Here is a 19839-nt window from a genome sequence, read left to right on the forward strand (position 1 = left end):
TTTTCCCTTTTCTTTAACAAATGTTGTGAAGGTCTTGTAAGTGAATGTTAGTTTTCACACGGTGCTTTGGCTTCACTGACTGCGGTTGTGCCAGTGAAGCCATTAGAACTGAGTTTGGACTGAGACTGAGTGTGAGGTTGTGGTTACCAGTGTCAGTTTGCTCTGTTGTCACAGTGTCCAGTGTTGGGTTTCTGCGTCCTGGGTCGCCTGCAGAGATAACGCCTGGAGGAGACAGATGACGAGAAGAGGACAGGTAAGTGCAGGTGTACGAAAAGAATCGAGTGAATTCATTCAGAGAGAAAAGAAACGTGGAGTAAAGAAAAACTAAAAAAGAAGCGTGGTGATGAAGTTTCAGGTTACCTTCTCTTAATAAGACTCAGACTGACTCCAGGTCAGCACGGAGATCTGTGACATCTGACTCACCTGCAGGGAAGAAATGTTTGAAAGACAGAAAATGTATGATCTCTGTGAGGAAGTGTGTGACTCTCTGACAGTCTGATTCCATGATGACTGAGATAAAACTCACTCACTGGACAGACAGACAGAAGCTGCAGTTCACCGTCTGCACTGCAGGTTCTGTGACGCTTCAGGCTGCTGTGCTGGATTCTGCATCGCACTTTTAAAATTGGCTTTTACCAGCTACCAGACTTTGACTGTTTATTTTCTGCACGTCAAACATGTCGTGACTGAAAATCAGAAAATCTCGTCAGCAGCCTCTAGAGGCCACAGGGCTCATTACACACCCAAATATTACATTGGGGACAACAAACTCCAAGCAGACAGATTATTTCTGTGTCTTTGGGAAAGTAAGTGCACTGATCCGGTTTATGGTAAAGGTTTAACACAGAGTTCCTGCAGGTGTATCAACATTTGACTTCCTCCACAGGACCCTCAGACCTGAGCTGCTGTGGTCTCAGTCTGGACTGAGTCTCGATCCCCTTCAGACCTGATCTGTGTGTGTGTGATTTGGACTTGATCGCTCAGTGATGGCAGGATCTGGAGTCGCTCTGAGGCTGCACGAGTTCAGAGAGTCTCAGGACTCCAGAGACCCCGATGGACCGACCACGTCAGCACCAAAGTGAGTGAACCACAGCGAGCAAACTAAAGCTGGAGGCAGAAGAGGAACAAGTTCTCAGAGTTTTAATTAGTAAAAGCAGCAGTGCCACAGTGTAAAAATACTCTCTTCCTGCAGAAAGGTTTTTTTTGCTCAAATATTGGCACCAAAATATACTTAAAACACCAAAAATAAAAATACTAATTATGCAGAATGTAGAACCTTTGTAGATAATGTAAGACTTACCTGTTACTGCCAAAAAAAAAGGGTTTAAACAATCTGTTCAGCACCTTTGCTCCTTAGACCCTCGACTGGGGACAAGGAAAAACTGGAAGAAACCTCAGGAACAACAGGGGAGGGATCCCTCTTCCGGGACAGACAGGAAATAGATGTTGTCTTCATAGACTAGAACAGCACAGTAGATTTACAGGACGAACAATCAGGATGACAAAGACTGGGTGTATATTCACTGTGATAAGGAGCTTTTACATTGAACTTTTTTCTCCAGGACGTCGCGTCTGGGCAGAGATGTACACGGATTATACCCAGGACAGCTGGGTAGAGTCCATACTGTCCACTCAAAGGAAAGTGGGTAAGAGAATGAGTGGGTGTATGAGTCTGTGTTCAGCCCGTCACCAACAATTTAAATGATCTAATTAATAACAAACGCAGAGCTCTGTCTGTCTGACGGCTCCGAGAAAAACATTTAAATACTTTGGTATCTTAAGTAAAGACCAGAGTTGAGGTCAAGAGGAATTCATCCTCTGGGGATCATGAACGTCTACAGTAAATTTCACAGTGATTTGAGAAGCAGTTGTGATATTTCAGCGGACAACAGAAATAGAGGGTAACATAAGAAAATACATGTCTCCATGTGACTCTGATCACAATCCAAATTAAATCACCGCCATCTGACTTTTTATCAACACATTGCAGCTTTAGTCGTCACAGTGGAAAGACTCAGCTCCACCACGAGTCTCCACGCCACCAGCATGGAAGCTACCAGCAGAGTTTTGACATCCAGACCCTGAGAGCACTGACCGCTCTCCGTCACAGTCCCGCTGTCCCCCAGCAGCGCCCCCAGCAGACGGCCTACCAGGAGGAGTTTGGTCTGCAGTCGCCTCTCTTTCCTCAATGACACAGTGTGTTTGGATGAAAACACTTCAGAATGTTTTCAGTGTTTTTCTTAAAATTACATCTGCCACATTCTTCTCAATAAACTGGTTCAACAATACAGGTCGGCCTTTCATCAAATATTAGAGATCACTCCGTGCTGTTGGTGATTTCAGATTGTTTAAACATTATGAAATCACGTCCTTCTCAGGATGTTCACCGTGTACCTGACAGATTCTACAGATACAATTAAAATCCAGTAAAAGCCCATTAATTATCTGTTTGCAGAATAAAATGCCAGTGTTACTGTTGGGATGAGTTCAAAGGTCTGAGGAGAAGATGTTGTAAATGTTTCTGGACAATGTGCCAAAGAAACAAACTGTAGTTTATTTGGTTTATTGTTAATATACTAATTTTACTACTGCAGTGGCAGGATTTGGCCACAGGAGGCAGGTGTTGTTTACATGAATACAGACAGAACATTTTCATGTGGAAACTAGAGAGTTAATATTTAATTTGAGTTTTTTTTATTTGCTATAACTCATTTCCTCCTGTATTTGTATTTACTTATTACAATTCATGCTTGTGTTTGCTTGTTAGTGGGACAACAGAGCCATCTTGTGGGGAGATTATGCAACTGCAGCACAGAAATGCTCCTGTTGCACAGTACAAGTGCCATGACAAGTCCATGTGAAGGAGAAGTCTGTGATGAACACTTTAAAAAGCTGTCGTCATTTAAATATCACCTTTTTCACTACAATATGAACTGAGTGTGTCTGTCCTGAGTGTGTCTGTCCTGAGTGTGTCTGTCCTTCAGGGCACAGGTTCAGAAACATGTGTGACATGTTTGATCGATGAGCAAAGCCCTGAGATTTTTGTCATTCCTTTTCACATGGATCTCAGCAGGAAGTGCCGCGATGACATCTGGTTTCTGCTTATGCCGGTAACAGCTGCAGAACCTGTTCTCATCTAACTCAGGTGTGAGACATGCTCATCGGAGGAACTATTTCTGGAACACTGGTGTTCATATGTGCACATATTCTTTTTGCATTAATCATGCTTTTAGATCTGTGCTCAGGCTGAAGCTGCTGACACATGAGGCACACAAGCTCAATCCCAGCTCTCAATGCTGCAAAGGTGACGTCACCATAGAGACGGAGACATCAGCGTGTCTGAAGTTCTCAGAAACAGAACAAACTACAGTGCACCATGTGAGATGACTGATCTTTTACTTACGTAAGAGCACACTGGCTCAGGTGCACACCTGTACAGTGCAATTGTAATCTAATACAAATCAATACAACAGCTCTGCTGCAACAGCTACCTGTATGAAGCTGATAACCATCTAAAATGTTTTCCTTGTCATACCTGATAGTAAAGTGAGGATCTCTGGGTTCTGGACGGTGAGATGGAAAAACAACACGATATTCGAGGCCGTCATGACATTAACGATGGCTCTGCAAACGACACATATCATTATATCACGCAACACACACACAAAGAAAACTCAGGAGAAATGATGCTGAAATGGAAAGAGTTTCAGAAATTACATTTCTGCTAAAAGATTTTCTGAATCTGGTTTCATGACACACTTTGTATTGTTCTCTTTTAGTGCCATGTATAACTTTCTGTGTGGACTTATGGGGAAACATAACACAATGAGAGCTACGTGAAGTGTAAACAAAACTATCAACATAATCACTCTTAACTGAAGACTGTAGAATTTAGAGATGTGGTCGACTTTAAAGTCAAACAGAATGTGTCACGTGTCCAAAGGATTTTCAAAATGAGAGAAAGTGATTTGTTTAAAACACAGATGAATAAAATCAGTGTTTCAGGTCACTAACAGCTGAGAACTGTCACTGACACAGGAAGTTTCCAATCAGAGAGGACTGGACTGTAAGAGGGTCAGAACAATGAGCCGTGGCTTCAGTCTGTTTGTCTCTTTATCTTATTGTCTCTGTTGTTAACAGCAGATTGAAAAGGACAAACTGGAAAGTGAGGGAGATGTCAATCAAACGACGTGTACACGCCTCCTGACACAGAGGTGTAATCAGGTGAAAGCACCTGTGTGGGTGGACTCTGCAGAGTCTGATTTACGTCTCTGTGTAAGATGAGACAACGTTCGTGCAGGGAAATAATACTGAAGTCTTCAGCTGTGACATGAGAATGTTTGCTTGTGGTATCGGTGTTACCTACTGAGGCCTGTGTGTCTCTGACTGAAAACACAGTGTGAACACACCGCCAGTGTTTGGGGGATTAAAGTGAAGAACAGCATGAGTCTGCAGAACGTAACCGGCCCGACAGGAGGCCTCCTCACTGGGAGGACAGGAAACGGAGCCTCACCGATCACCAGCGGTGGGAAATCCACTCGTAGCTTTACAGGAAACGGTGCATGAGCTCAGAAAGATGCTCTAAAAAAACACAGCTGTGAACCTTCAGACTCGTGAGAACCAGAACGTGTTGCTTTAAACACGTGTTTAAGAATCATGTTTGATCTTAATCTGAGTCTGGAGTTTAAACAGATCACCAAAATCAACAAATATACAATAAATAAATAAAAAAATAAACAATGCCAAATGTGTAGCTCATTTCAGTCACCTCTTCTCGTGTAATTTACTGAGAGAGTCAACACTTTTTTATCTTTGGGGCAGATTTTGGCAACTTCTGCATTTAGCTGGTAGAACGTGTCTGTGTGATATCTGGGAATAGTTTTGGGGAACTATTAAACTACAGCTGCTGCTAATGTGATGTGTTTTCATCTGCTGACAACAGCAGGACCCAGACTCTGCTCAGTGAGAGGCTTCGTGCGAACAGGCAGCCTCATACGGCAGCTCAGGATCATACAGATACACATCTCATGAATGTGCACCTCCTTATGAACACATGATGTTTCTCAAGAATGTCGAATTTGCTCGATAGGTAAGAGAGACGAGATATAAAGACTCGTTCAAACGAGTGGGTGATGAATGGGTGATGAATGGGTGAGGGAGACACAAAGAAGAAAGGAGAACCTTTCAACTTTAAAACACGAAAGCCTCTGATTCACCTGAGATCAACAGGTTTTTAAAAGTTGAGCTATGATGGAAAGAAACAGATTATCATCATCATCATCATCATCGACCAACAGTGACTGTTTGTCTTCAAACAATGAGCTCCTGTTCTGTGTGAACCATGAAACACTGAGACCTGTACAAGTATTTCATTTATTTAACACGGACTTCGCTCTTTGCATTATGCTGCTTGTCACTGTGGATTAAAGTCGAACAGATGTTAATTTTCTCTGTCAAAGAAACCTCACGGTGGATTTTCCCAGGAGCAGCCACCTGATCACACCTGTTAACATCCAGGAAGTGGACGCAGAACTTATTCTGCCACACAAATGCCACTCATGTCTCTGTCCAAGTTGTTTAACTCAACATAAGTCTGTCATGTGGAAACTGGTATCTTAGTGTTAGTCATAGTGAGTTGCCTCCTTCATCTATACAATCCGTCTGTAGCAGTAACATTTTAAAAAGTTAAGGTACAAATCACATCAGATGATTGCCCTTGTGATGTGTGGTCGGGGAAAACACGTCCATAAACATACGTCAGCTTTGTGAAAAGGGTCATTGTGCTTTTCTTTAGGTGAGCGGGGTTTGTTTTTTTTCGTTGTGACTTCCTGAACATATGTATGATGTGTATTCAGCATTCACTCAGTGTTCAGGTAGTGACACAGCATAAAAAAACCCTGACAAACTAGTTGGCCTGGTCCTCGCTGCCCGAGTGCTGGGCAAACAAGGGCGCCCCTCCGACGCAGTCGGTCTGCATGTTTTCATTCGAAATCAAATACCACAGCGGAGGAACTTGGCACGCTGTGCATCCGAGAGCAAGAGCTGAGGTAGTGATTAGCAGTTAGCTCATCTTTTTTATCAAGTCACTATAAAACACTAAAAGTTTATGCTAATATGTACAACTCCATAGAACTGTCAAGCGTGTGGGTTCAACGCTGAACTGACTGCGTGTAATGTGAGATGAACCCAAGGAGACTGCAGTTCCCTTCAGCTCTATGGAGCATTTTAGTGCCTTTCAGCGTAGTTTCAGCAGCTGTCATGTTGCATGTTGAGCTTTTTCTGCTGATGCACTTTCAGACGAGAGTCGCTCTTTGTGGGCAGACGTCATTAAACATGCGTGAGGACAGACCCATCACAACCTGTGCTGAAAGCTGACACTGAACACTTGTTCCAGTGTTCTGTTTACTTCCTTTTTGATCAGATATTTCCTGATTTTGAGCATCAAGCAGATTTACAGTTATTAAGTTTTCATCTGGAGTGGTGTTTGAGTCCACCTCATGAATCTGAGTTCAGTGTTCTCTCTCTTTTAGTTCTGCTTTTGGTCTCCACCAGCTCCTCTTGTTTGTACTTGAATTTGATGCACACTTCTTGTTTTTCTGCACTTTTTCCTTTCATCCTGTTTTTCTTGTGAGCTGCCTAACAAGTAAATTTCCCAGCTGTGGGATCCATAAAGTCTCATCTTATCTTTAGCTGCTACACGCTGCGCTCACTGCTCTCTGCCTGTGCGGGTCTGTCCATGATGGTCCTGTGAGCTCAGTGCACTGAAACTGAAGAAAATGTCCTCACCAGTTCAACGACACACGCACAGCTTTTAGAAAAACACACATTCCCCAATTAAAAAACAAGTACGCAGCATGAAACGCACCACAAACACAGGTAACACAACCAAGCACAGACCCACGCTGCCTCAGATTTCAGCACCTGTTATTATTTTAACACTGAATAATGAATTTAACGGATAGACTCGTGCATTTTATTAAACAGACCTGCTATATGTGTCGTTCAGACACTGTTTTATTGCTCCTATCATTGGATATGATGTCAAAGACTAGAAAAGCTGTAAGTGTCACGATCAGGTGTCGGGTGACGAGTCTCTGACATCATTGTGGGTTTTAAACAATTCAATTTGCATTTTCACAATGATCAGAGCAATGTTCCCCTTCCTTCAAGGAAATTATGTAAAAAAAACTCTGATAGTGGTAAAACAGGTTGGTCCACAGTAGCTCTATATAAAGCTACAGACCTTCGTCTGCAGACACAGAGACTGACGTCCATCAGGAGACAAATTCAGGGAACAGGAACAAGAACGTGGTAAGAAACATCCTTTATTTTCTTTATCTTATTATTTTATCGCCATATTATCAGTGTTGTTTTTGTTATATGACACTGACACCTGATATTTATTTATTTATTTATTTACCTCACTTGTTTTGTTGTCATGTTAATCTGATTTTGTAGAGTGAAGGGATAAAATGACGCCTTAAATTTGAGCAGTTACAACAACAACAAAAAATCCTGTTAAAGTAGCAAGTTTAGCTGCAAACATACTTTAAGTTTCATCAACAGAAACTCCTGACAAAAACACCTCCACACTGCAAAAACAAAAAAGAAAAGAAAAGTTTACACCAGTTTAAACTGGATCCAAAACTATTTGCACTGGTTGAGGTAAACGGTGGCTCACCTTAATTTTCCCTTTTTCCGCCCAACAGAAGGTGCTGACATGAAGTTTGGTCTGCTGGTGGTGCTGGCTGTGGCGGTTCTGGCGCCCAGCCTGTCTGAGGGCCGGACCGTCTCCAAATGCGAGCTGAAAGAAAAACTCGGGGAGGCGATCACGCTGCCCAGAAAGCTTCAGAAAGTCAAGGAGAGGATCCTGGCGATAGGTGAGGTCAATAAATGCTGCGTTAGGGAAAAGTCCAGCTCATGAGCCGCAGGGTCACAAATGACTCCCGGGCCAGAGCCTCTGTTTGAAGAGACAGCTAACATTTACTGCTGTAAAGTTAAACAGCTAAAAAAAAGACACAAACTACCACACAGAGACACAAAAGGACCACAAGGACATGATGAAAGACAACAAGGACAAAAAAGAATTCTAACCACAAAGGTTGAAAGTGACCACACAGATGGAAAACTCACAAACATTAACTACAGCACAAACTCAGAGTGCAGGGTCCTCAGACATGTCTGTGTCAGTATACATGAGTCCGACTTGTAATTTTGAAGAACCCAATAACTACAAAGAAAATTTAAAGCACTTATGTGGATGTTAATGGAAGAAAATTTCCACTCAAATCTTCTTCTCTTCTTCTTCTTCGTCTGCTTCCTGCCACCTGCTGACGCGGCTGGTTCGCTGCAGTCGTCTGTGAAGTGAACAGGAGGTCCCAGCTCAACACCGCCCTGACCAGAGTGTACGGCATACGCACCACCACAACCACAGCCGGGCCAACCGTCGCCGTCACAACCCTCTCAACAGCACAAGCCAATGAGACGGACAATGAAGGAATGACTGCCAGACCCCCCACCAACCAAACTACAACCACCACCACCACAACAACTACAACCACCACCACTACAACTACAACCCCCCAACCAACGACTTCTCAATCAGCCCTGGAGTCAAACCAAACAGCTGGTGGCAACAGACGGAGGCGGGAGGCCGGCGCAGGCAAAAAGGGGTCTGTCTCTGCGGAGAACCTGGAGGAGCTGCTGAACGAGCAAGAAGGCAAATTCGATGAGCAGGAACTGCAGGAGGACGACAACAACATGGGCGAGGAGGAGGAGGAGGACAGCGATGAGGAGGAGGGGGACAGCAACTCAGAGAGCGAGGAGGGCGGGAAACGCCAGAAGAGACGGGCCTCTCACCGGAGGCACGGCAAGAGGAAGCCTTGGTCCCTCGGGTTTTATGGGCTCTTCCAGCTGTCAGACAGCCACTTCTGTGATTCAGGTTATCGCTGGTCCAGAAACCTGTGCCGTACGTCCTGCACAGGTGAGACTAACAGAGGAGCTCCACATAATTACTTAGACTTGATATTTTGCAAATTAATAACTGTTGTTGGTTTTTGTTTTGTTTTTGCCCTGAAGCCTTCACCGATGACGACATATCCGACGACATCAGCTGCTTCGTGAGGACCAATTACTGGTGGTAAGATCCTGCACAGCACAGCACAGCTCGATCACAGCTCGATCGCAGCTCACCCGCAGCTCGATCGCAGCTCGATCGCAGCTCACCCGCAGCTCGATCACAGCTCACCCACAGCTCGATCGCAGCTCACCCACAGCTCGATCGCAGCTCACCCACAGCTCGATCGCAGCTCACCCGCAGCTCGATCGCAGCTCGATCGCAGCTCACCCGCAGCTCGATCGCAGCTCGATCGCAGCTCACCCGCAGCTCGATCGCAGCTCACCCGCAGCTCGATCGCAGCTCACCCGCAGCTCGATCGCAGCTCACCCGCAGCTCGATCGCAGCTCACCCGCAGCTCGATCGCAGCTCACCCGCAGCTCGATCGCAGCTCACCCGCAGCTCGATCGCAGCTCGATCGCAGCTCGATCGCAGCTCGATCGCAGCTCGATCGCAGCTCGATCACAGCTCACCCGCAGCTCACCCACAGCTCGATCGCAGCTCGATCGCAGCTCACCCGCAGCTCGATCGCAGCTCGATCGCAGCTCACCCACAGCTCGATCGCAGCTCGATCACAGCTCACCCACAGCTCGATCGCAGCTCGATCGCAGCTCACCCACAGCTCGATCGCAGCTCGATCACAGCTCACCCACAGTCGTTTGGACATGAAACTCTCAACTTCTCTAAGCTTGAAACGTGACTTCAGAGCTGAGCTGACTTATATCAATATAAGAGCAGACACAGAATATAATATAAACAGTTTAACAGTGTGATTAAAGTAATAAAATTAAATTAAGTAATGAAATGAAATTAAAGAACTGTGTTTTTTTGTCATCTAACAGGTTCTTGGTGAGGAGCGCCTCTCGCTCCTGTTATTATGCCTCAAGCTCCTTCTTCAGCGGCTGTTAATGAGCAGCTGTCAGCATCAACATTCTCACACCAGCAATGGTTTCTTCGTCACCACTACCTCCAGTGTGACCAGTGTGACCAGTGTGACCAGTGCGCTATCTCCCAAACACTGTGACGCTTCTTATTGTTTTCCTTTCGTTAATCAGCACAGTTTCTTTACTGAAGTGATTTTGTTTGTTCCAAAGATGAATGTTTGTCCCCTGAATCAAACTGAGGATGAATCTCAGGGACTGGAATAGTTTGGGTGATTTTTTTTACTTTTCTTCTTCTTCTTCTTTCCTGATGACAAAAAACAAAGTCACCTATTGTTGTATCTTTTGTTTTCTGTGATCTTTCAATAAATATGTTTCACCCTGATGCGTGTGTGAGAACATGTTTTCACAAGGACTATCAATCCATCACACAACCACATTTCAACACAACAAACACATATGAAACACACTCTTTAATGGGAGCTTCTTACAGGACCAAACCCAGTTACTGTCTCCCAGTTACAAACACTATACTACTGCCCTCTACTGGCCACGACAGGACACAACACTGAGGCATTTAAAACAGATAAACAAAATTCTAAAACCCAGAAATAAACAGACAAATACACAAACCATAAATGGTTGGTGACCAGGATGTGTGGGTCACAGAAGGTGAGGTGTAGGAAACTCAGGGAAGGTTGAAATGTCAGCCTTCGGTTCCACACATGATAATGGATAATGGATTTTTTTTTCTCACCAAGTAGCGGATTGTGGATTATAGTACGAACTAAGTTTGAACCAGAAAAACTGATATCACTTACAGAAGTATCCGAGCCCTCGCCGTGGATCTCCAGGTTGTGGTCAGGTTCACCTGGAATCCACCTGCCATAAAATACAGACACAATAAAAGACAATTAAATAAACCAGAGATAGAAACACAACAAAAACTATGAGATAAAGCGGATAATCATCTCACAGGGCTCAGTTTAACGACATCTGAACGAATCAAACACTTCACTCACGGGTCAAAAGCCAGGGTTTGGTCAAAATAAATTCCGAATGTGAATCAGCTGATGAAGAGGGGGAACCCAGGTTTCCCTTCAGGCCACAGGAGACGAGAACCCACAGTGTTTGAATGAAAATCTTTTCTTTACACATTTCCACCTTGTTTTATCAGCCGGGAACACTAGACGGGCGGGGATGTTAAAAAAACAGTTTCAGTATTTAAATTTTAACAGGATCCTTCATGGAAAGCCTTTTCTGTGAAAGTCAAATGATGTGTTCTGCTGCTCGGCTTTCATGTTGCTGTTCTGCTGCTCTTGGTATTGTCCCTTCTTTTGTTGGGTTTAACATGATAGCTGTGCTCAGGAAACCAGCGAGTCCACCGCTGTCACACCGCCGGTGCTGACACCCAATCCTCTGAAGTTATGAATGTGATATGGTGATGTGGGAAGAGAAACTGTTGTAGGTGTAACCTGGAAGGGAGAAAAGATGTTTTCAGGCAGACGGATCACTTTTCCTCCCCTCGACCTCTTTAGAGTTCAGAAACTCAAAGCCGGGCGTGAGATGTGGCGCAGCGCTGTGCACGTCTCGGGCCTTGTTTCCAGGTACCGAGGGAGCGGCCTTTGTCTGAGCAGAACAAAAGATGTGAGCGCTCCCTGATTTGCTGGCGGTGGCTCTGCAGACGGTACATATACATCTATGGTGTCGGGCGTGTTTTCAGAGTCAGGGACGACGGTTGGAGTGAGGATGAAGGTGCTGGTGGTGTTTCTGCTGGCAGCGCTGGGCTGCAGTCTGGCTGAGGGGTGGCTGGTGTCCAAATGTGACCTGAGGGACCAGCTGGTGAAGGCCATCGGTGACCTGACGGAGATGGAAAAGCAGAAAGGACTGACCGGAGAGAACTTGGTGGCCAAGAGTGAGCACCGGTTACTTTTTCATTAGAAACACTGCTGATGGTTTTGAAAATGATTTGGTTTAAAAGTGTAAATGCAAATGTGTATCACCTTTTACAGCGAATCTGAGTTTAACAAATGAATTTATAACTTGTGGCTAGAGATTATTTGCACAAATCATTTGGCCAAAACAAACAAAAAAAATAGTGTGTCAAAAACAGAAATCTTGTATTCTGATTTTCGAGCAAAGCTCAGTCGTTTCCTAAAACAACTGGCCAACGTTTCTCAAACGGGAGGAAACAGTGAACTTTGTGGGAACTAACCACACGAGTGAGATCTGGGCTAAATAAAGCCGCAGTGTCACTCTGTCAGTTCGGATCACCATGAGACATTCATGGCACCAAGAGGATGAATCCTAACAACTGTGGTGACATTTGTATTTTAACAACAGGCTCTTTGTAACTATGGACTGAGCTGGGATGAAATCTGGTTCCTCACAGGATGAACTGGTCATTCACGAACAAACATCCACAGACAGAGCTGTGCAGAGCTGCTGACACGGCTGTACACAGCAATGGACCTGTAAAGGGTCTGATAGAGATTAAAGGCTGTCCTGATGGTGGCACTAATGTAAAGCTCAGTGTCCAAAATGCACTGGGTTCATCCTCTGTGGATTAGGAATGTGCTCCTTAAAAGTGGATAAAGCTGTGTGATGTTCGGTCTCCTCTTCTCTCCGCTGCCTTCAGTCGTCTGTCACGTGGAGCTGGCATCAGGTTTTAACACCAGCGCAGTGAATGAGCTGATCCCCGGGCTGGAAGACCACCACCACAGGTCCAGGAGGGGCGCTCGTAACCAGGGCCATGGGGGCAAATCCAGTTCCGACAGCGAGGAGCAACAGCACACCAGGCAGCCTCCGTCGCACACCCGGCCTCCACCTCACGAGGAAATCTGGACATTATATGGCCTTTTCCAGCTCAGCGACCACCTGGTCTGCAGCGACGGCACGACTTCGTCACCCAACATCTGTGGGATAAACTGCAGCAGTGAGTTCCAGCACGTGTTTGTTTTACGTCCATGTTGTTGTTGTGGTGTGTGCAGACTGAATGCAGAGAAAACCTGTGTCTGGCGCTGTTCCCAGTCTGTGTTTATTTAGCAGCAGGTAGCAGGTAACAACTTACACATCATTTGTGTGTCTGTGGTGTGTTAATGTGACACTTTCAGGAAGCACATTTCACTCTCCTCTTCTTCTTCTCCCCTGGACGGGAGCATTCGTTTTTCACTCAAGTTAAACCGGCTCCTCGTTTTCTTTCCAGACTTGATTGATGACGACATCCGTGATGACATCAGCTGCGTGCTGAAGATCTTGACCAATCTTGTGTGAGTTCACTTTTAAATTTCTTCGCAGTGGATTCACAGGGTGCATTAAACTTCACACAACCGTCCTACAGTCACAGCTACTGCTTAAAATGTGTTGGACATTGGTTTGTCTTGACTTTACTGTACAATGACCTGGAGGATAATGAGGCACCTGATTTCCATTTTCCATCACGCTGTTGTTGAACGTGACGGTTTAAACATTTTTAAACCAGTTTCACTGTTAACTGAGATGACAAAGATTCTCCATCTTGGAAAATGACACTGAGACATTCAGCTCCGGAGGCAGAGCGGGTCGTCAGCTGATCGGAAGGTGGTGGGTTGATCCCCGGCTCCTCCAGTCCACATGTCAACGTGTCCTTAGCCAATATACTGAATCCCAGTGTGTGAGTGTGTGTATGAATATGTGTGTGTATGGATGAGACGTGCCGTATAGGCGCAGCCCGGTTACCGTTCACACATCTTCCTTCTCTCTCACTGAAAAAAAAACTGAATTAAAAGCTTAGAAATTGGACAGGAGATCTCCAAACTGAACTGATGTACCCCCCCGTGCATAGAGTCACACAGGCAGGAAACCAGGGGTGGGCAGTAACCGTTTGGCTGCCGGGACACAGGACTTGTTTTGTGTTTTTATACATGACAGAAAACAGCATCTGTGGCATCAGTGTTTGTAGTGAAGTCAGAGTTTGTTTGTCCTCCATCCTCTGTGATTCCAAATTAAAATGCAGAGAATGAAATGTCTCCCTCTTCATGAATGTTTCCACAGTGAGAAAGGCTTCGGGGCGGCCAACTGGGAGGAGCTGAAAAGAATGTGAGTTAAATCTGTTTTTGAAAATCTCGTCTTTAAGTTGCATGCGCTGCTTTTTGGAAATCAGCCTTGGACATTTTGAATTAACTACCATTTAACGCCTGAAGTAATGTTGGTCTCTCCTGTGTATTTGCAGGATCAGGTTCATCTTCCAGGAAGCGTGCAGAGATAAGCAAGCCTCCGATTACTTTGCTGAATGCCCATAACCTACATTCATTCAGTGCCATAACAATCACTTGAGAAGTTGATCCTCTCTCAAATGATTCGAGGTCATAATAAAGTGAAGCATGTTCCACTCGTAGAGTTTTTGTCTTAAATCCAGAATAATATTTGCCCCTGGTGGAGTCACCAGGACCTTACTATAATTACTGAGGAGGAAATATTTAAATTTATTTAAAAAAAAAGACCCTGTTCAGTATTTTCTTTCCCTCTTACTGCAGCACTGTCCCCACAATATCTCCAAATGATAAATGACAAACAAAACGAAATAAGAAGAATACAGCCGCCAATTATCCTTTAACGAAGACGACTTAGCAGCGACTGAAGAATTATGAAGATAATCATAAAATATAGAGTATAAAGATACTGATACTGCTGGAGATAATTATTTTCTTGCTGTTCTAACTTGTCACCTCTAGAGGTCACACTTACAGTTCAGATCTCTGTTCCATTTCATTCCAAGTGCAACAGACTTTTAAAATACATTTATAAAAATGCAATAAAACAGATCTTGCAACCCACAAAATATTCATGACCCTTAAAAACAAAGTTCAAAATCAGATTTCTATCAGTCTTCAAACTAAGTTCCAAAGTGCATTTGAGCTCTGGTGGGTAGTTCAGGTTCAAACAGTATCTCAGTCCAAATAACAGCACAAACAAGCTCAATGCTCCTCAAACAAAATACCTGCACACCTTCAATCAGGACGCCGGTGTCCTCTGGGTCGTCTCCGAGCTCTGCATCCTCCTCCTGTATGACATACACTCCCATCACTATATCTGTGTCCTGTGGAGTAAAATATAAAAATAAATACTTTTTCTGAGTCTAGATAAAGCGTGACAAGAGACTGGAGGCAAGACGACACTAAACACGCTGTTTGAAATGTGGAGATCTGGAAAAGTCCACATTTACAACTGACAATTTTATGAAGAAGTACAGTTTAAGACTATCCTGTACAGTACAGTAACCTAACCACTGTAAACACGGTGATTTACCGCGGCTACGGCTACGTCCTGGCGCTCAGCGCACTCACCGTCGTTAGCCTGGCTACAGCGCAGGCGCAGGGACACGGTCCGCACGAGGCCACCGACCGACGCAGCTAGCTGCAGCGGCGGGAGTTTTTACGTCCGTGAGCCAGCCCAAAAAAACCCCAAAAAATAAGTATAGGTATAAATGAACTACTCGGCCTTAATATCGACAAATGCCAAAGGATTTGGGGAAAGTGCAAAAGTCGGTGACGTTAGGATGACGTCCCAAAGCGTAACGCTCCCGCTTCCTCAAACGTTTTCCGTGTTTCGTGTGCGTGGAGCATGCGCAATAGCTCACCTTAATGGACACTAATCAAACAAATGCACTGTTTTTTTTTTTTTCAGTGTAGATGGATTACCATGAGCTTTGGTGCAGATGTGAACGGTTCCTATAGGATTTATCATAATGATTTTAGTGATTGCCTGACTTCTCCTGTAGCGCCACCAGCAGGTCAAAGTTTTCACTTGTTCTGTGAAATGTCTCCACATCTATTTAATGCGTTTGGCTCAGAACTTGGTGCAGACATTCAGGGTTTCCAGATGTTGACTCTTTCTGAATTTGAACCCAGCTGAAGGTGTAAAATTTGGTGTCGTATCTCAACAACAGCTGCATGAATTGTCATGAGACTTGTCCCCGCAGGATGAATTATAGTACCTTTGGTGATGCTTTGGTTTCTCATCTAGCGCCACCATCAGGTCAAAATGTGTCCAATGCTTTATGACCACATATTTGCAAAACTAATCATGTCCCCATCAGCCTCAGCCGTGCTCTCTCAAACCAAACAAGGCTGATAGGAGCTAACTGCCTGTTAAATATGCTGCTTCTTGTAATTTGTTACTGATTAAGTGCAGGTAAATGACACGTGACTCATTTAAAAGTGCATTTATTAAGGTTTGGACACAGGAGAGAGAAGCTGACAGCACACAGACAAAAGCCTGTTTACACACTGATCAGTTTGTGTCCAACATTCGCTCTGCTTTAGCTGTGGTTTGGCTCTTCAGCTGCTGAATGCTTCACTGTGTTCACCAGCTAATCTCTCCGATTGTGTCTGTCTGCTGTTGGCTGCTGGGCAGGTGGTGCACAGAGGGAATCAGCTGCTACTTTAAAACCAAAGCTATCTGCTAACAGAGGCTCAAAGCCTCCATGGAGCTGTAGTGCTGAGTGATAATTAAATAATTATAATTTACAGACAACAAAATGATCTAAAAACACCAGATATTGGAGTTATAATGTCTTTCTACACTGCAGCATTAAGCCCATGTCACACATATCGGCCACTGGACTTGAGCTCTGGACACAGCTTGGCCTCCAGATCTTCTATCTTTATTGACTCCACATCCTTGGAGCTGGAGAGGCTGGCGGCCCTGGTGATCTTGGTAAGGGTTTCTTCGTAGGGCGGAGGCAGGTAGACCATGACAAAGACTCCATCTGATCCATCGGAGCTGGTGCTGGTGTGGCGCTCTGCGTTCCTGGTCAGGGAGGAGAGGAACTCGGCGCTGCTCTCTGTGTCCTGGAGGTCTAAAGCGATGATGTTGGCCAGGCTCAGCTTACTGCGGGAACACCGGCGGTAGACCAGACCGACCAGGAGAGCCAGCAGGAGGACGGAGACGACGGGGAGGACAACGTAAACCACCAGCTCTGGCTTTCTGCTCTCTCCCACGCCCAAATCATTCCAGTCGTGGCCCTGCTGATCAACAAAGAACAGGATCGTTTAAAAAGGCAGCCATGTTTCTATGCTATGAAGCAGGCCTGTACTTTTTAAACAGGTTAAACACGTTTTCCTCCTCTTCACTCGCTTTCTGTTAAAGATTTGTAATTTGTGTGGTTTCTGTGGTTTTCAGGATTGAGGATGACCTTGTCTGAGAATGAGCTGCAAATCTGCTCATCAGGCATTACAAACCCTGAGTCTGAGTTTGATCCTGACAAGACGGGTGAGCCTGCACCCCTCCAGCTGTGAGAGAACGACATGTGGCGGCGCCGCTTACATCCGCTCAGTGTCCCAGATTTCTCGCCCCCTCTCGCCTCAGTTTTTCTAGCAATTAGTTAATGCTGCCTGGATGACCCAGCACCCTGCAGCCTCCGGTCAGTCCGTCCAAGTGTCACCCGACGGCTCTCGGTACATGGTATTACTGTCCTGAGAGTCAGAGACATCATGTGAGGCTCGAAGGACTGAAACAAGGACAGAAAATGCACAGCAAAAACGGTCGTGGTCTTTAATGCCAGTGAAATTCCAACACTGTTGAATCTTTTCAGACTGAAGTTTGTGTTGGCCAGCCATCAGAGTTTTTGACCACAGCAAAAAAAAAATTATGTTAAGTTTCCTTTGAGTGAACACAAATTAGACAGGGCCAAATCAGCAGCATAAAGAGAATAAGAGGGCATACAGCAAAACGTCTGTAGCATGAAATGACATTTTGGTTTTCGCTGTGATGATTCACTTCATGTTCTGATCTGCTAAAAGAAATTGGAGAGATGCTGGCACTGACTGAGAGGACACGCTGGAGTGTCTCAGCCTCTCGAATGTGACATACAAACCTACAAATCTATTTTAAGAGTAAAAACATCCACTGGTTCATGAAATATTTCAAACTTTATCAAACAAATACCAACAGAGTTTGTCAGCTTTGGAAATGTGCTGTGCCCCCCTGGGTGAGTTTCAAAGTTAATTTCTGACCAACTTCTCCACAAGTGTCATTTAGTATTTATTCTGGAGCTTTTGATCACATCATGTGATCATTGCTTGGTCATCTTCTGTGTCCAAAATCAAAAGTTTTGTTGTGTGTGGACAACTGTTATTGTTTATACTTCTAAACGTTTACATTAAGGAATCATTTTTGGACTGTGTTTATTTGATGGAACAGTGCAGCTAAATCCTCATGTCCATATTTCAGTCGTATGCTCTTACACTCAGCATCATGTACCTTAAATAATCACTGGAACAAGCAGAAGCACAAGCTTGTGTTTTAATCCCTGTTTGGGGGAATTTAAGGTAAAATGTGAAGCTGGGAGCTGGTTGTCAGATTTAGTCCCGTGCTGGACTCCACACACCTGCTTCTCTTGAGTTGAAGGTGATCCCGTCACCCAGTCGTACGACCCCCTGCCTGCTGGTCCAAACCTCATCCAGCTGCTCTCCAGTAGCACCCGCATGATGCTCAGGCGTCGGTGATGGTGGTGGGGTCGTTGGACGGATGGAGAAACGTGTGTTTCCAGAGTAAACAGACGGCGGTCAACCGAAGCATCCAGCTGCTGGTCCACTGCTTTCAGGAGGAAACAAAACAGAGAGCAGGGAGGGGACGGCTGATGGTCATGGGGGGGGAGTATTGGGAGTCAAGGGTGAGATGGGCGGGTTGATGCCCGGGGGGGCGGTGGAGGTGGGGGGGGGGGGGGGGGGGGGTGATGGGAGCGGCCACAAGCTAAGCAGCTGCTCACATGCTCACACATGCAGCGGAGCAACAGGATTCAGGCCAATGAAGGGATTTAGGGCTGTGCAGCTGCCCTACAACACACACACACACAGACACACACACACACACACACACACACACACACACACACAGACACACACACACACACAGTGTGGATCCTGTTTGTGTGCCAGTAAAGTTTGGTGACAGAAAAAGGCGGAGCTCCTCTTCAGATCAAATCCCAGACACGTGGAATAGACTTGAGGAAAAAACACGCTGACAGTAAAATTACACAGCTGTAACATCTGTGCGTGTGTGTGTGTGTGTTGTTGTTGTGTGAGTACAGCTCTTCGGGCCTCAATAGATCAGAGAGAAAGAAAAAATCTTCCCTAGAAACAAGAACACTTCTTTTCTTGCTCATTTTCTTGCATGTAAATGCTTCACATTCATACTGAGTAAATATTTTATTTTTCTGTTGATCAGCAGCAGCAGATAAAAACTCCTGCCCTCTGACAAACTCTTGAGATCTCACTCCTCATTGAAACGTTGCGTGACAGAGAAAACACCTGAAACGTTTTTGGTGATTAAACATCTATAGGATGGATTAGGCACGAGATTTATGTGCACGTTTTACTGTATAGGCCTGTGTGTGTTAGGAAGGTCAGGTCACCGCTGCGTGTCACAGTGAAAATCACTTCCGGTCTGATTTATTTTCAGTGACTGGCCTTTTCTGGAGCTTTCAGCTGCATCTCACCGTCTTCATCTAGGGTCAGAAAACAGGGCCACCTAAGTGCAGTCCAGTGACTGTACATCTACCTTTTACCATGACGACGCTGATACCGGTTCTGATTAAAGGCTCGCACTAACATGCAGTAACATTCCAGCTGTCAGGTTCAACATCTGTCTGAAATCGACCCGGCGGGACGCTCGGCGCTCAGGGGGAGCGGGTGGGATTTGTCCCCGCAGGATTACTGTCCTGAGCGTGAGGACAGCAGCTGTAGTTACTGCTCACGTGGCGAGCTGAGTGGGCAGAGATATGAGGACACAGAGGTGGAGAGGAGGATCCTGGGTAGAGTCAGAGCCATCATGACACCACTGATGGTGTCCTGAGTGTGTGTT

At 45.2% G+C, this 19839-nt stretch overlaps 3 protein-coding genes across 3 annotated transcripts; 2 read left to right on the forward strand and 1 right to left on the reverse strand.

Annotated features, from left to right (window-relative positions):
• The first annotated feature begins 7240 nt into the window (after window positions 1–7240).
• Window positions 7241–10381, forward strand: LOC121181329 (PH domain-containing protein DDB_G0287875-like). Its single transcript, XM_041037244.1, has 5 exons — window positions 7241–7311; window positions 7710–7880; window positions 8354–8983; window positions 9079–9139; window positions 9958–10381. The coding sequence occupies exons 2-5, from the start codon at window positions 7721–7723 to the stop codon at window positions 10022–10024; spliced, it is 918 nt and encodes a 305-aa protein (XP_040893178.1). The 5' UTR covers window positions 7241–7311; window positions 7710–7720; the 3' UTR covers window positions 10025–10381.
• A 1354-nt stretch (window positions 10382–11735) lies between these two features.
• Window positions 11736–14433, forward strand: LOC121180962 (lysozyme C-like). The gene is made up of 5 exons (XM_041036678.1): window positions 11736–11911; window positions 12635–12931; window positions 13202–13265; window positions 14029–14073; window positions 14207–14433. Exons 1-5 carry the CDS (start codon window positions 11746–11748, stop codon window positions 14274–14276), a joined length of 642 nt encoding a protein of 213 aa, XP_040892612.1. The 5' UTR covers window positions 11736–11745; the 3' UTR covers window positions 14277–14433.
• A 1791-nt stretch (window positions 14434–16224) lies between these two features.
• LOC121181123 (small integral membrane protein 28-like) lies at window positions 16225–18463 on the reverse strand. The gene is made up of 2 exons (XM_041036934.1): window positions 18365–18463; window positions 16225–17000 (listed from the first exon to the last, which is right to left on the reverse strand). Exons 1-2 carry the CDS (start codon window positions 18461–18463, stop codon window positions 16578–16580), a joined length of 522 nt encoding a protein of 173 aa, XP_040892868.1. The 3' UTR covers window positions 16225–16577.
• Between the last annotated feature and the right edge of the window lie 1376 nt (window positions 18464–19839).

Source organism: Toxotes jaculatrix, chromosome 4 (genome assembly GCF_017976425.1).
Source record: "Toxotes jaculatrix isolate fToxJac2 chromosome 4, fToxJac2.pri, whole genome shotgun sequence".
Classification (NCBI taxonomy): Eukaryota; Metazoa; Chordata; class Actinopteri; family Toxotidae; genus Toxotes; species Toxotes jaculatrix.